This window comes from Perca flavescens, chromosome 14, assembly GCF_004354835.1.
Source record: "Perca flavescens isolate YP-PL-M2 chromosome 14, PFLA_1.0, whole genome shotgun sequence".
Classification (NCBI taxonomy): Eukaryota; Metazoa; Chordata; class Actinopteri; order Perciformes; family Percidae; genus Perca; species Perca flavescens.
In genome coordinates, this window is record NC_041344.1 from 15,610,428 (window position 1) to 15,626,779 (window position 16,352).

General features: G+C 39.2%; 2 protein-coding genes and 1 non-coding gene across 3 annotated transcripts; all 3 read right to left on the reverse strand.

The window, feature by feature from the left end:
- Window positions 1-789: 789 nt before the first annotated feature.
- Window positions 790-4,244, reverse strand: rplp1 (ribosomal protein lateral stalk subunit P1). The gene is made up of 4 exons (XM_028597532.1): window positions 4,026-4,244; window positions 3,015-3,089; window positions 1,716-1,824; window positions 790-914 (listed from the first exon to the last, which is right to left on the reverse strand). The coding sequence occupies exons 1-4, from the start codon at window positions 4,095-4,097 to the stop codon at window positions 832-834; spliced, it is 339 nt and encodes a 112-aa protein (XP_028453333.1). The 5' UTR covers window positions 4,098-4,244; the 3' UTR covers window positions 790-831.
- Window positions 4,245-6,314: 2,070 nt separating this feature from the next.
- Window positions 6,315-15,236, reverse strand: clptm1l (CLPTM1 like). The gene is made up of 18 exons (XM_028597313.1): window positions 14,911-15,236; window positions 13,923-14,151; window positions 13,702-13,796; window positions 13,301-13,490; window positions 12,663-12,853; window positions 12,357-12,435; window positions 11,884-12,001; window positions 11,613-11,707; window positions 11,183-11,267; window positions 10,575-10,678; window positions 10,319-10,384; window positions 9,674-9,724; window positions 9,454-9,536; window positions 9,314-9,348; window positions 9,144-9,199; window positions 8,751-8,795; window positions 8,314-8,429; window positions 6,315-8,216 (listed from the first exon to the last, which is right to left on the reverse strand). The coding sequence occupies exons 2-18, from the start codon at window positions 14,085-14,087 to the stop codon at window positions 8,132-8,134; spliced, it is 1,659 nt and encodes a 552-aa protein (XP_028453114.1). The 5' UTR covers window positions 14,088-14,151; window positions 14,911-15,236; the 3' UTR covers window positions 6,315-8,131.
- A 407-nt stretch (window positions 15,237-15,643) lies between these two features.
- Window positions 15,644-15,715, reverse strand: trnah-gug (transfer RNA histidin (anticodon GUG)). The gene has a single exon. It is a non-coding gene; the product is annotated as a tRNA-His (tRNA).
- Window positions 15,716-16,352: the final 637 nt, after the last annotated feature.

Below are 16,352 nucleotides of genomic sequence, written 5' to 3' on the forward strand. Positions count from 1 at the left end.
TCACACACTATTGGTCAGGCGTCCATGCATAGTGGGATTCGTTATTTTGTTTCCCGCCTGGTATCAGTGGTGCCACCCCGAGCTTCGATTTTTCAAAATAAAAGCTCGCGTCTGGTCCGCTACGTCTTCGTCGGTGTTTGGTTTTTTAATCTAAACAGTACGGCAATCATACTAATGAGTACAATTATTTTTTCAGCAGATGTCCAAGTTATAATGGAGCTAGCAAATCAGTTTCGTGTTTATGTGCGGGCGGGATTTATTCAGTTTGGGAAGTCCCGCGGCCTCTATTGGCTCGCTGACTAAACATGGAGGGACTGGAAATCCGGTCTTTTTACTTCAAGAGCGAATTGCTCCACAATATGAATACCGACTGATTGTCACTCATTTTGTTGGTAACCGTTGTATATTACACTTGAGGAGGCCTACACTTCAGCGATGCACCTTTCAGACTTAGAAATCAAACACTCATGTAATGTCTTTAACACTAATGCAGTTTTAAGAGACTTACAATTGCTATAAAATCAGAGGTTGCAGGCCTCTGGAGCAACTAGGGTTCAAGGGTCTTGCTCAGGGACACATTGGTTGGTGTAGTGCAGTGGAAATCAAACCCAAATCTCCCACACCAAAAGGCATGTGTCATATCCACTGTGCCATCACCAACACCACCAGTTAAGGGAAACATTTGTTATATTCTAGTGCAGCTGCAACATTTCATTACATGTCTTGATAGTGACAGGTGATGTCTGTACCAGTGTATCATGGGGAGAAGAAAATGAGTCAGACAAGGCAACAGTTTTGTAATTTTGTTTTTAATTACAAAAGAAAAAAAGTTTAATCAAAGAGACCAAAGCCCATGTCATCATCGGACTCCTCAGACTCTTCCTTCTTCTCCTCTTTCTTCTCCTCCTCCTTAGCTGTAGGAGTAAACAGAGGGTATGGTTAATAAAGTCAAGCTGCAGGGTGCACAAATGTAGTCAAAGCTCTGGAGATTTGACAATTTAAAAACACATGGCCAAAAAAAAAAAAAAAAAAAAAAAAAAAAGATATTGGTTTTCACAAAAAAGATCCCAGTACCCTGGTAGTTCAGCTGGGATCCTTTTTGGGGGAGGATTTCAAAATGACAAAGGGTTTCCCCTCTGAATTAAGAAAAGTTCAGTTTGTTTCACTTTGAGCAAGACCTTAACCAGACTCCTTTAAGAAAGGCCATGCTACACCAATTCATTTACCAAACTGTTGGCAGGTCTACATCTCAACAGCAGGCCATTTGTACAGCATGGGACTAAAATCACATTCACATAATCACTAAAATTATCCTATTTTAGTGTTTCTGTAACAAAGTTAAATATCAGAATAGGGCTGGGCAATAGAAAAAAATCAATCACGATATTTTTGACCAAATACCTCGATACTGATACAGCAATAATATTGTAGTGTTGACCATTGGTGCTTTCACAGAATATTTACATAATGAGATTTTTGATAATCAGTGATGTGGATGTAATGACACATTGTATAAAGGCCAACAATAGAAGAGCCACAACAGTCTGGTAAGTTCAGAAAATGACAACTTTACTGTAATGCAATCTAAGACGATATCTAGTCTCGTATCACAATAATCGATATAGATATATTGCCCAGCCCTATATCAGAAGCATTTGAATGTTAAGCCCATCTCAAGTATGCTTTCCAATTTAAACCATCGTTTGTCCACTTACCTGGGGCGTCACCAGCAGGGGCAGCTCCTCCAGCAACAGCGGCTGCTGGAGCTCCACCTCCGGCTCCGACGTTGCAGATCAGGCTGCCGATGTCAATGCTGGACAGAGCCTATGAAACAACATTCACAGGTCAGTCACTTCATTCACATGCCGGCACTTGCTCTGGTGACTAAGTTACAGACCTACAGAACTAAAGGCATTAGCACACCATTGTTCTTGTGTAGAGCAAGCTCTTCAGCAATTCAAGTCTGTGCTGATAATTTACGCAAACCCTGATATGAATATGAAATACTTAGAAAACCTACCACAGTAAAATCAAGTTTTCTACAGACCCTTTGCAAACTTAATTCAGTACATTCTAAAAGTAATTCTGCCATTTTCATTTTGATTGTCATAAGTAGTCAGCAATGGCAGTAAAACACATACAATTCCAACATTGTGATGTTCACTACAAAACAATCACTAATTGTTTTTTGCAGCCACTTTAATCTTGTACACAATTCCTGTAGTGACCAGCTGAGCCTACAGCTCAGGATTTGTTAGACATGAAGACCCAGATATAACCTATTTCCCATGAAAAAAAAGTCAAAAGAAATCTGGTTGTCTGCGACTGCAAAAGGAAGCAATACAGTCAACGGCATCGTTAATCAAACTGTTGTGGACACTTCCAACAGGCGCTTGAAGCAACAGACACTACCGACTTTCACACCGCTGACCCGGGTTGGGCCAGGGTTGTCTGATCAGGGTTCAACCCTTCTTTGTGAAATTCAAACCAAGCCAGACAACGTGGGTATATAGCCGGTCATGATAATTCGGAAATCACCTGGGTCACAACCCGGGAGCAATACACAAAATGTATCTTAAGTGCTAGAAATGGGCAGGGCTTTACACATCATTCAGTGAACAGCCAACTTGTCACATACTCTTGTCCATCTGTATACCAGCAGAATTAATGTTTTGTAGCTACTTGAATCTGTCATTGTACAGTAGAGATAAAGCTTATTTTATTTGTTTTCGTTCTAAAGCACAAATAACCATCAACATGCATCTCCTCTGCATTTTTATTGCAGCAGCTGGACAAGAAAGTAGGTTACTCCAGCATCAATTGATTTCATTAAAAGTAAAGTTGGGCTTTGCTGTTGGCTTCACGACTTATTTTTAAGAAAAGAGATTTGCCCCACTGTCATTTCCAACCAATCACATAATTCATCTTGCCCCGGCTGGTAGCGACCCAGGTCACGCGCAATTCACATTGAAATCAACCCTAGTCCTACCCTGATCCAACCCCTGTTCTCTCACCTTGGCAAACAGACTTGGCCAGAAGGGCTCCACAGAGACTCCAGCAGCCTTGATCAGAGCATTCAGCTTGTCCTCCTACAGACACAGAAAACAGAAATTGTTATAAAACCGACTTCATTCATCCTTAAACTAGCAACAACTACATGCACATTATCAGTACACAGACTAGTTAGGAGCAAGCAAAGTCTTCATTAATCCATCACATCAATTTGCCCATTGTTTTACTACTCCACCTATGCTATTTTATGTTGTGCTCATTGAAAGAGAGGGATGCTGAATTGATTCACAGAAAAGAGACTGACAGTTATTTTGAAAATCAAGTAATCACTTAAGTCATATGTAATAATTTCATTTTTACAGCTTCTAAAATGTAGGGATGATAGGCTATTGAGTTTCATTTTATACGCTGAATTGTCTTAGGCTTTGGATTCTGAGACCATATAGATTTAACGTTAAAACTATATTGATGCTATGTAACGTTACTGATTTAATATAAGCAGCGGTTTGTAAAGTTACGTCATATGGATATTGTGCAGCATCATAAATAAATTTAAGGCACACTAAAACATGGTAATACACAGGTTTACTAACGTTAATGCACTTTTCACGGCCATAACGTTAGCCCTTCTGAAAATAAAAACATGTTGCGCGGCTGTGGACATTCACTAGAACGTCCCACTGATTAACGTTAGATGTACAGGACATGTGGCGAGTAACTACTACAGCCACATGTTGTATACAACTCATGAATGTCACAACAGAGACAAGAGCTGTCCAGACACAGAAACGTGGCCTAACGTTAGCAACAAGCATGCCGCCATTTTTGCCGGTACATTAGACTGTTTGGACACCTGAACACCTAAACGTCTATATTTAACGGACATTACTACCCAAATTTGTCAGAGCAGTTGTTTTCTCAGCTTTATTATTTAGGACTTTCACCTCTAGCACAATGCTCCCAAAGGGTGCAGTTAAGAGGCATTGGTGTAGCGGTCAGGGATAAGCACTTACGGTGACGGTGACTTCATCGTCGTGGAGGATCAGAGCGGAGTAAATGCAGGCGAGCTCAGATACGGAGGCCATTGTAGATGTTAGATTTTATATTTCTCGCGGTGGATGCCTAAATTTGACGGTGCTAGTCGCCGGATTGAGGGCCTTAGCTTCTGGTGAAGAACCGAGCACCTTAGGCACGTTAACTTCCTGTAGCGGAAAAGGGAAGGGAGAGGGCGGGAGCCTGCATGATATACTCTGCGTAAAGGCTGCGTTGCTCCGACGTCAGTACGCACACAAAGTGACGACAGACGTAGTTGCATATTAAAACGAACTAGGTTGCTTGGTAATCTGTAAAGCTCCCACTATTTTCACTTTGAACATTAATTGATTTTTCTGCTAAATTGAATACAATTACACATAACAAAAGCCCCTCTACAATTGTCATTTTTATTATTGATTGATGTTTTTAAACAAATTACACATAATAGTTAACTGTTGCCATTTAATTTGCATTGTATTGCTCTTATCATCATTGCAGTATTAATGTTGCTATAAAAACAAAATACTAAAGAATTATAGCTCCTTTACATCTTGGGTGTTTCGGTTACTAGGTTCAGTTTTTAATAACACCAGTATACAAGTAAAGCTAATAGGTAATTTATTAGCTTTACTTGTATACTAGTGAATGATAATGTGATAACAAAATATCTAACGTGAAAATGCTCAACTGCAAGTTGGTTGCCTGTTACAAGATGTTAAGTGTTGAGATAAATCATGAACAACAAATGTATTTCATGTAAGGTCTTGAGTCAGTATTATAGCTAATCGTATCATAGAATATTAAAGCCGGGACAAATAACACTTTTGTACAAATCTCTTTACTTCATAGACTCAACTGATGCATCTAGTTTGCCAGAACATGACACATTTCATGTAAATGCTTTAGAGGACAGTGGCATTGTGACTTTCCACACAGAAAGCATTTCTGGAATGGAGTACTCCAGTTTTGATGATACCTTGCCTTTGTCTCAGGAACTGTCTTTTGAACAACCCCGTGCCACCTTTCACAGATATGTTGCAGGAACAAGCCAGTCCGAGAAAAGGAGTGAAGAAAATTATTGTTGTTCATCGTGGACAGATTCTTAGAGAACTTATTTGAGTGTTTTCTGAGGAAAGCATCATGGAGGACATTTACTCTCAAGTTATTCTTCCCAATGGAGAGCTTGAAAAGGCTGTGGATGATGGAGAGGTTTTGAGAAATGTACTGTCAGAATTTTGGAATTACTTTTATGAGCAGTGCACTATGGAAAATGGCTTCAAAGTGCCATACTTACAACATGATTTTGGGAAACAAGAAATGGGAAGTGTAGAATCACACTTGGCTGACAAAAAGAGAAGTCCCTTCCTGTAAAACTGGCACCTGTACTTCTGGAGCAAGCTGTTTGGGCTGTGTTGAGAGTGATCTTGTGGCCAGCTTTTTCCAAGTATGTGTCAGAGTCTGAACGAGTGATCTTTGAATCTTGTCGTTGAGATTTTAAAGTTGTTGACCAAGAATTGTTGGAAATCATGGATAATCACAACTGCCGGATGCTTCCAACAGCAGACAACACTGAGCAAATCTTGAGGGAGCTTGCTTACCAAAAACTGATTCAAGAGCCCACTTTTGTGATTGAACAGTGGAGCAACACGCTCGCACCGGTGATATCAGAGCTGAAAGGGATTGCAGCAGTCTAGGAAGAGCTACAACCAACATCACGATATAAGATCAAGTACTTACCAAGTACCCAGAAGAAACATAATTATGACTTTTTAATCTCATAATTTCAACTTTGTATCTCATAATTACGACTTACCAAGGAGATGTTTTTATTATCAAGACAAGGATTTCATAATTTTTTTATTTTTCACTGACAGAAATAGGCTTCCATAAGTTCCTGCTTAAATCACTTAAAACTAAAAGTGTAAAGAAAATGTACAAAAGAAACCTGTCTGGAGGTTTTAAACCAATGCAAACATGTTCAGTCAACAATTGTATTGAATCACAACCAAAAACACGAACATTACAAAAAAGGAAAACCATTTCAAGGCAATTATCTGGCGTATCTCTCCTGGCCTTATTACACATGCATAGACAAACTGTGCTGTGCTGATCTTTGTGCACAGACCTAATTTATCCATATAGCTTCTATTAAAAAAAAAAAAAAAAAAAAAAAAAAAAAAATAATATCTAAATGTGACTGTAAATCCAAATATAGTAATACTTTCCTCAAGTCTTACCATTTACCTTACAATGTATATTTAAAAACATCAGATGGACCATTTATGGTGAACATACAAAGCTCAGAAGTAGTTTAAAGAATCATTCTCACATTTGGCACCAACATATTTACTTGGCCCTAATATGTAAAAAAAAAATACTCAAGCAGGTAAAATTACAAAACTAGAGTGGATGGAAAGGACCGTATGGCTTTCATTGGTACCCTCCAGTGTTAAGCATGATCCACGGTAAGAACCACTCTGCGCTGGCTGTGCCATTGTTTTCCTTTGGGAAGAGCACTGGAGACAACTAGGGAGGAAGCGCTATACCTCGGCGTAGCGTACCGCTCGGAATTGCTGGCAAGCGCTGTGCTCAAAGTTAAAATGATTTCAACATTGACCTTGTTGCGGCTGACTTTTCAAAGCTCAACCAAAGCCAGAAGCAATGACGACGTATAGCTGCACCCTACCTCGTGGTTTTACCTCTTATCATGTGTAGGCAGCTTAACAGTGTATTAAAAGTCAATATTGTTTAATGGGTGGACTCAAGAGAGTTCAACTCAACATATTCTGGAACGGTCAAGTTTAAGATTCTAGAACGTTTAGGCAAGTTATCCCCATGGCGACAAATCAGAATCTTCTCTGCTTCTACTGCAGATAAAGATTCTGAAACATTGAGGCAAGGACAGGATTTGTCATTCTGGAATTTGGACCAGGGTTCAAACACGAAAGCTTTTGAAAGAATTTGAAATGTCTACAAATTGATATTTTCTAAGAGGCACATTTTTAACAACCTTTTCACTGAGCAATATTTAAACAATTAGCACAATTTCATATAATTTCTAGAAAAGCACTCAAATTCTGCATCAGGAATGATTAAGTGAGCTAACAATACATCGACTTACGACTGGGAAACAGTGATTGAAAGCTCTGATGTATCACACTTTGCGCTTATGGAATCATCTGGAAAAATCAATATATTTAGATATATCATTCTTCAAAGCAGTTCTTCTCAAAATGTATGCAGTCAGTTAATTAATTGAAATTTTTGTAAACATAAACATTTTTCAAAATTATAATAAATCCCTTTTTAACATTACTAATAAAATTCTGAAAATAAAGTAAGTCAGTTTCATCTTAATTTGGAGTCCCACCCTTCTGTAATAAATCATACCTTCCTCTTGCAGCTTAGCACAACCAAACCAGTATATGCAGACATGCAAAGCTGGAAATCCAGGTTAAAAAAAATAAATAAAAAAAATAAGACATCCAGTGATATAATGACAGTATGGAGCTGTTCCAATAGACAAGGAATGTGACTGGCTGTGTGCATTGTGAAGAGCAGAATTTCTAGCTGAGAAGGCTCAAAATGGCCACCAATATCTACTATAGTAGAGTTACTATAGTAATCAGTGTACTATTTCATACCAAAGGTGAGCAGTGTCTGACCTGTGGTAGACACGGTTATAGCCGTGAGCAGGGTGCCGGCCATTCGCACCAATGAGAAAAGTTTTTTTCCCAGGTTGTTGTGTCAGTTTGAAATGGGTTAGAGGTTTATCTTAATGATCTTCCTGTCCCATCACACACTGCAAAACAAAAACATTCTCCAGACTGCATGAGGCAGATAAGCAGATGTTGACCTTTCGACACTTCGCACTATGGGACGGAGCAAAAAGTCATAAAAACACAACGATGTTGATGCGTCTGGTCCATTTACAACTAACTGAACAGAGCCCAAAATATTTTTCCTAGTTGCCTCTGGACCGTTAAACCAGCTCAGTTGACACTAAAGGACCAAAACCAATCAGTGGATACCTGTGGACTGAAGACAAGATACCAGATCATGGAAGCCAAAAAGTCTTTCCTCACTAGTCCTTGTGAGTCTTTCCTTTAGGTTTTTCGTCGTAAGAAATTCCGTATTCATTTACTCTCGTTTTGTCCACTGGGTAGAGCCTGGGGGAAAGGAGAGAGAGTTTTAGGTTAGAAAACTGTTGGGTGTAGTTTGTTGGTGCCTTATGAATGTGTGTGGTGTGTGGGTTTGTGTGGGTACCATTTCTGGTAGAGGTAAATGAGAAACACCACATCGTCCCTGAAACAGGCCAGTCTGTGGGACGTTGGCATGGTGATGATGAAGGCAAACACATCGTCGATGAAGGTATTGAATGCCTGGCAAAAATCAACAAATATCAATCAATTCATATAAAAAAAAAAAAACTTAGCACTAACAAGGATATTCAGTGACAGTGTGACTTAAATTAAATTATGTATCTAACATTTGAAAATAACAATGCTAAAAAAGGGTTGTTATAGCAAACATAATTCAGTATCTGTCAATCATTCATCTGTGACAGAACACCACAATATTTAAGCTGGACATTTGGTGATTTGGAGTTAGTATTAATATAACAGCAAATCTCTAAATCCATCAATTAATTAAAACATGTCAATCAGTACTAACAGAATAAATAACTTCTGTTGTGTTCTCACCTTGTATGTGAAGGCTTTCCAGGGCAAGTGGGCCACAGATTTCAGCTGTTAAATTAAGCATAATAAGTCGGTGGGATGTTTAAAAGACAAAAACAGTCAATCAAATTACATGCAATGCTGAGATGCAAACTTTCACGCAAACATTTCATGTTTTAGTGAGCAAAGTTCCCAAAAGATCTGGAGCAGTTAAAGGTGTTTTAGACCTCTAGTAGCGCTGTGGAGCTATCTTCCTACCTTATCTGTTACATGTAGCAGTTCTTCTCTTCTCTTAGAGCAGAGATGTGGCACCCATTTAGAGTTTTTATAATAAATGTATTTTGTCCATTACCACATTTTAAAATGTTATGAAATCTAAGACCACTCTCACACACACATTGACCGTGATGAACTGACCTTATAGTTGACAAACAGTTGAGGAAGCATGAAGAGGAAGCCAAAGGCATATACACCTGGAACCATCAAGAACAACTTTTCTAGTCAATTAAATAATGGAAATCAATGGCACAATGAGGTAATCAAGTTGAAGGTGTTTCATCCTGTGTTCAGAGTTTGAAAAAGCTTACCATTAACCAAACTGTTGATCAACCATGAGTACCAACTAAAACAGGGACAGATAAACAAAGGGAATTAATCATGTTAAAACTGTTGACACTATAAAAATTGTTGTAAAAACTGTGCATGTTAGGTACACACAGATCCCTACCTCTTATATCGTAGGAATATTAGAGCATACACAGCCCCTCCGATACACGACGGGTAAAGGATGTATGAGAGATACTTCATGGCCTACAGAGAAACACAAGGTAGTGCACATCAAGTTTCATCACAATCTATACTGTCCAGTAACAAAAGTGCAGTGTGTGGTGTGGTTTATTATATTGTGTAGTCTATGCACGTGTGAGTGAGAGTCTATAGTGTCCTACCAGAGTATCATACTCTTCTGTTCTCCTCTCCGATTCATCCGATTTGTCATACTGTTCCACAGAAAAGAGAAACACACACAAATTTACAGTTAGCACATGTACTAACACATATTTTCTTTATCTGTACAGCTGTGAGGTGAGAGGATCTGAAACATGGGACAATGGCCAAAGAGACATTTAAAAACTATATGTGTTAATTAGAACTGACCATTGTAGTATTTTTCACGGAAATTTATACCAAGGCCAATCATACACTTCTGCATCAAAGCTTCCATTTATTAATTTGTCATGGTCGCAAAATGTTGCCGTAGATCCAGTGCTTGTTCTGTATTTTCAGTTTCAACCCACAGTCATTTAGTAGAGAGCTGTATTACAGCAGCAGACAGAGAAAGAGGAAAGGATCCAAACACTGGAGAGCAACCTTGATTTGATGAAGATTTGATTTATACTGAGCTGTTAAAATAAATGGCAGATTATAGAAAAAAGATCAATTACACACACACACACACACACACACACACACACACACACACACACACACACACACACACACACACACACACACACACACACACACACACACACACACACACACACACACACACACACACACACACACACACACACACACACACACACACACACCTGGAATGTTGGTTTGCCTCCTTTCCAGAAAAACCTAATCTTCAAGGCCTTCTTCACTTTCCATACCTGCAACAACGAAAAACATTCTCAAAACACAGAATAATACTATGCATTTATGAACAAGAATAATGTATTCTTATAAAACTCCACTTGTCATCAATAGAAGTGTTGTTCATGTTTATATGTTTATATTCAGTTCTGAATGCATGTAGGTGTGTATTTTTAAAGTGTGTGTTTCAAGTCTGTGTGTACTTACTTCAATGATAGAGCCGACGCCAGCAGGAATGAGGACAAGCAGGCTGGTCTGCTCGTCAAACAAATAGAGGAAAATCACGATGGTGCTGAAACAACGCCACAGCACTGGGAAATAAAACACAAAATATTACACTTCAACTGCTTTGACCAAGTTACTGATATTGCTGAATTATTCACTTTCTGTGGATGTCACTTAATCCAGTAAAAGATAAATGTTCAATGTTGCAAAATGTTGATGCATTTGGAGAGTTATACTCTATCATATTGCTGTGGGTAAAATAATGCTCAACAGCATTTTGCAGATGGCTAATTCTTGCCATTACCTGACAGCAAGCACGCAAGAGCATCCCTTACTCTGTTGATGCTTTTGTTGCTGAGCAGGACGAAGCAGAACACAGACTCACAGAGTCAGATTATACTACACCGCAGATTCCTGGTTTGTTGTAGACTAACTTTTGTTTTTACATACTGCACTGTAAAGCATTTTTCAGTCAGTCTCAACTAATGTATGGTGTGCAGCTGAATCTCCAGACTTTTCCAACTTTGTCACCTGTTTTGCATTTATTTCCTGTCCAATATTGTGTTTTTTGTGGAAACAAATTTATCTACCTGCTTTGCTGGACATTCCCACCATGCTTTTCTTCTGCTTCCAGAAGCTGATGTCGTTCTTGAATGCCAGGAAGTCAAAGAGGAGCTGAAATAGCAACAGACAGGACATAAATCTGTCAAGCTACAGTTTAGTGTCAACCATTCATAATCAGTACACCTTAGCGTAACGTTTTCTTTTTCTTGTATTATTGGAGTGTCAAAGCTTTTTAAAGGCTTATGTTAAGGATGAAAGTGAAGAGTGGGTAAAGTTTGTTTCTAATAATACTGTACATGCTGATTTTATGTTTAATCAGGAATGTATCCACATGCTATTACATTTTTATATATATAAAAAAAATGTATATATATATATACACATATACACACACACACACAATTTTTTATTCTATTCTAGTGTAATGTGGTGTGGTGCTGTATGGCGAAGACTTACATGGAAGGCAGCTACAAAGAAGGTCAGAGCCAGGAAGTACAGGTTGGTGTCCACAAAGATTCCTTTAATCTCATCAGCATCCTTTTCTGTGAAACCTGCAACACGTACAGGGAGACAGACACACACATATACAGTACATGGTATTAAGAGTGCAAGGCTTCTACTGTGTGTGTGTGTGTGTGTGTGTGTGTGTGTGTGTGTGTGTGTGTGTGTGTGTGTGTGTGTGTGTGTGTGTTATGTGTTGAGTGTGTGACAGATATGATTAACATACCGAACTGTTGCAGAGAGAAAACAGCGTCTTGCATGTGGATCCAGAATCGTAGCCTCCCAAGAGAGATAGAGTCGTAGGAGATGGTCAGAGGGAGCTCCATGGAGGTACTGTTGATCTCCTAAAAAATACATGTATGTGAAATGACAGATCCACATAATCTTATCTTACAGAATCAATATTTTCAGATGTGTGATGGCCTCATTTGTAAACTATTATCTTCCATACATGCTTTGGTTTTATTTTATTCTGGGGCAGAAAGTAATTGATGGCTGGGGTCAGTGGAAACAAATCAACAAGGATCTGGGTCATCACACCAACCTTGTATCATTAGGTTGTAGTATACAATCAGTGTTTGCATTTTCCTCTAAATAAGTTCCGTGAGAAAATGTGCTTTTGAAAATCCGCCATTGACAAATCACCTAAATATCAATTACAGTGCATTATATAATATTTATTTAAATGTAAAAGCTTACCACAAGGTCCTTGACCCGGTTGCTGAGCTCATCAACAAACAGCAGAGGTAGATAAACCATCTTCTTACCATTTTGGAATCTGAAATACAGAAAAACAAAACATCCCCTGATGCCTCCGGATCCTAATTTAGGTCTGTGCCAGCTATTAGCATAAAGGTATGCTTAAAAGAAACTGTCTGACATATATATGCCTAAATGTACCAGTATGCATTGTGTTTAACATGTACAGTAGTTTTAACACCATACCCTTTTTAATTATCATAGAGTGTTGTATGTGTGCATGTGTTTCGGTATTCACTGTCTTACACTCTGAGGTATCTGTGGACATCACTAGGCAGGTATTCTCTGTCAAACAGGAAGTGGTCGCCGACAATGTTGAGTGTCAGGCGAGTGCGCCAGTGAGAAACTGGGTGGTCGGCCTTGGACGTGGGACCAGCTCCACCCCCTGCCGTAGGGTTACCATCACGTCTCTTCTGCTGGGCTTCTTCTTTCTGACCCTGTGGGATCACGTAAGACGAAGCTATTTTACACTCAAATCAAACGCCCGATTAGTAACTAAACTCTTCTGTATCTATATTGATAAGATATAAATACTACATGTTCTGCAGTTGAGTTAATTAGGTATTAGAAAATGTAAGTGGCCAAGATAAGCTACAAATATTAACAACAATCTTGCAAAATAAAACACAGGCTACAACTAAAAATAACTATTGATATAAACTATTTATACATCATAAAAAAAATTCTCACAGTGCTCGCAATACAAGAACGAATATAAAAGCCAAATAATGACTACAATCAATCAGAATGTGCAAATGTAAAAGACAGTATTTTTTAAAAGTGCATTCTTTTTGGAGTTAATATAATACAGTGAAGTAGGTACCTTAAGCACCTCCCCATGCCCTGGCACACCCTTTACTCAGAAAATATAAACCCCTCAGTACCTGTGTTTGATCCTCGCCAGATATCAAAGAGATTTCAGGCAGTTTAGGGACCATGTATGTGGTAAGCTGAGCCACCAAGTGGACCTGCTGTGGATCCTGCCATGGAGTGACGCCAGCTTGATGGACAAATATTAGCGCATATAAAGTTCCATTGTTGCGGGTCTTCTTAGGGAGGGAGACATTTACTATCCTGGAGGAAAGAGAGGGAAGAGGATGAAAGGAAGGAGGGTATTTTTAGACAGATATACTGTATATCAGAATATAGTGTGTTTATGCATGCATCTGATTTAACTAATCAGATCCGAGGACAGAGACAACTAATTTCTTAGGCTTATTACAACTTTTTTTTTCTATTCAATGTAAAATTTAAAAAGTTACTAAAAAGTAAGAGCCCCACCAACCTCTCAAACTTGCTGTTGACATCAAATTTTTCCTCTTTGTAGATCAAAGTATGTCCTCCCTCTGCATTGGGCTGCAGCGCAGTGTAGATACTCAACTGGGCGCACACACACACACACACAAATAAATTACAGATAGTTTTACATTTATACAGTATACTACTGGCAACATACGCAAAATTAAAAATGAGCAGTGCTACCATCTATCCCTCCACATTACTGACCTGTAGTTTTGGGTCACCTGCCAAGAAGGGTGTGATACAGTTGTCACCTGTGGGGCTGTCGCAGGGTTTAGTGTACACTATCCCGTACATCACCCAGCAGGTGTGGAGCACGTACACCACAAACACCCCCACAATCACAGTGGTGAAAGATGTTTTCAGGAACATGATGCTAGTTTGGTCGTCTTCTCACGTCGTCTTCCTCGGCTAGCTGAGGAGCATGGCCATGTGTCTGCAAATGAGAAGTCATAGATAGAAGGACCAAGACCATCTCTATGCTACTTTAACAGACTATACTACAAGATTCATCCAAAACGTATTGGATGGTACTGAGGCCAGGACTTTGTGCAGGCCAGTCAAGTTTTTCCACTCCAAACAAAGAATATTTCCTTATACACCTGGCTTTTAGCATGGGGGCATTGCCATGTTGAAACAGGAAATGGCCTTCCCCAAATCTGAAATGATGCGTTTCTCAGAAAGAAGTTTGACAATGTGTTTTCATGCATGAAACAACAAACTTTTTTATTTGGTTCAAAGCAACAACAGGATACTGCTGCTCAAGATCAATTTGCCAGACCTTGCTCATCCAGTTATAATACACGTTACAGACAGCCTGACATCTAGAGATACCAATGGTGGGTGACAAGATTATAGGCCTGACATTATCTGACTTATTGTGAATACTTTGACGAGTTACTAGCAGAGTTGTCACATATTTATTTATTCGCCTGCGGTTACAGTCAATAGCCACCAGATATTTTCTGGTGGTAGTAATTTACCACCATTTGATTGATAAGGTAGGCTAGAGGCAATCTTAAAACCTTAAATTTACTTAAACTCCGAGAGCTGTCAAGTCCATATGGTTGCTTCTCTAGGGTTTTGCTAGTCCCGATCAAATGATTTGTTTTCTGGTGTTTATTGAAATCTGCTGTCTTCAGCTCATTTTAGCGGAGCGTCAGTGTTAAAATGCAGACGTCAACGTTAAACCTACCGGTGTTTAATCTGGCAGGCTGTCAGTGACAGGACTCTCTCAGCAGGCTATCCGTCCATACACTTTACCGATCCTGCCGGGTAGTTAGACGCGACGACATCGTTTCTTCAAAATCGTCCACCGTTTTTAGCTGAAGACATCTGCTGTCTACTCGGTTGGCCTCTCCATTCAGGACAAAAACGGATCTCCCCTAAAAACTGCTAGCTGAAAGCATGAGTGGTGAGGTGGATCTAAATTTCCGCCATTCGCTTCCTGGTTGATTTCTTGTACGGGATTTTGGGAAGTAACGCGAGACTCCACGACAGTAGTTTTCTTTTCTTTTCTTTTTTGTACCTGTACAGTTCACCGGCCTATTCATTTTAATGGGGAATTTTCACACCCATAAAGCCAAATTCCTGAAGTCCCGCCCATCGATCTAACAGGATTGAATTTAGGAAGTAGCCAGGCTACTTCCTAAATTCTAGCCTATAGCCTACTTTACTTTGACTCTATCCAAATTATAAACAATAAAAAATGTACCCATATAGTTAATATGTGACAGGATTTCTGTTGTTATTATGATAGACCAAATACATGTAAGTCGTGAGAAATGAATGACTTTTGGTTAATTATTTAAACACGGATGGATTTCAGGGTGATATCTATACTAGTAAGTTGTTTTGGCATGTATCCTGGAAGCAGCCGATCATTTAATTCCAGCTGTTTGTGTGTGCACGTCCTATTTAAAATTGACTGCCGTGACCCGGATTCGAACCGAGGTTGCTTCGGCCACAACGCAGAGTACTAACCACTATACAATCACGGCTAGCCACCAAATTTAGCACGGATAGTCTCCCTATCTCACGAACCTTCTACTTGCCTCGTGCTAAAATTATTTAACAAACAGCTTCTCCCACCTGACCCTGGTGAGGTTATAGTGGCTGGGTCAGCGCTGCTAGGCTACAGACATAAATGTCCAAAAGTGATTTTCTATGCCTTTTCTCTACCTGTGAAATATACTATGAGCAGCCCAAACCTACAACAGTTACGGTGACATTTAATCAGTGACATTTAAGCAGACACTGTTTGACCATCCTGACCTACTGTAGTCACTGATGTGCTTAAGAAGGTCACTAGCCTCTGTGAGTTCAGGCCAGGCAAAAATATTTCTACATTTGCTGAAAGGTTTACCAACTATCCTTTATAAATATATAAAGTTCTAAGAAAACATGGATTCCACTCAGTCTGGTATGTTGTTTATAAATAAGAAATGCATTAAACTACAGGACTCATAAACAGTAGATATTTTGTTTCTCCCACAATGGTCTAATTTATTATAATCATTTGTTCTTTTGGCTCCTTTTTTCTTTGTCAAAGCATCCGGGTTCTAGACAGACATTGAAGCCAGGGTCAAGTTGGTGACAGGTCAAAGGTCAACGTCTTCCCGTTTCTCTTTCTCCATG

What these genes read in the sequence shown, in the direction of transcription:
- rplp1 (XM_028597532.1), bottom strand. Translation starts at nt 4,097, where the DNA reads ATGGCCTCCGTATCTGAGCTCGCCTGCATTTACTCCGCTCTGATCCTC. An exon ending in ACGATGAAGTCACCGTCACC is followed by an intron (nt 3,090 to 4,025) that starts GTAAGTGCTTAT and finishes CTGTGTCTGTAG; the next exon opens with GAGGACAAGCTGAATGCTCT. An exon ending in GGCCAAGTCTGTTTGCCAAG is followed by an intron (nt 1,825 to 3,014) that starts GTGAGAGAACAG and finishes GTTGTTTCATAG; the next exon opens with GCTCTGTCCAGCATTGACAT.
- clptm1l (XM_028597313.1), bottom strand. Translation starts at nt 14,087, where the DNA reads ATGTTCCTGAAAACATCTTTCACCACTGTGATTGTGGGGGTGTTTGTG. An exon ending in GTCAACAGCAAGTTTGAGAG is followed by an intron (nt 13,491 to 13,701) that starts GTTGGTGGGGCT and finishes TCTTTCCTCCAG; the next exon opens with GATAGTAAATGTCTCCCTCC. An exon ending in TTTCTCTCTGCAACAGTTCG is followed by an intron (nt 11,708 to 11,883) that starts GTATGTTAATCA and finishes TACGTGTTGCAG; the next exon opens with GTTTCACAGAAAAGGATGCT.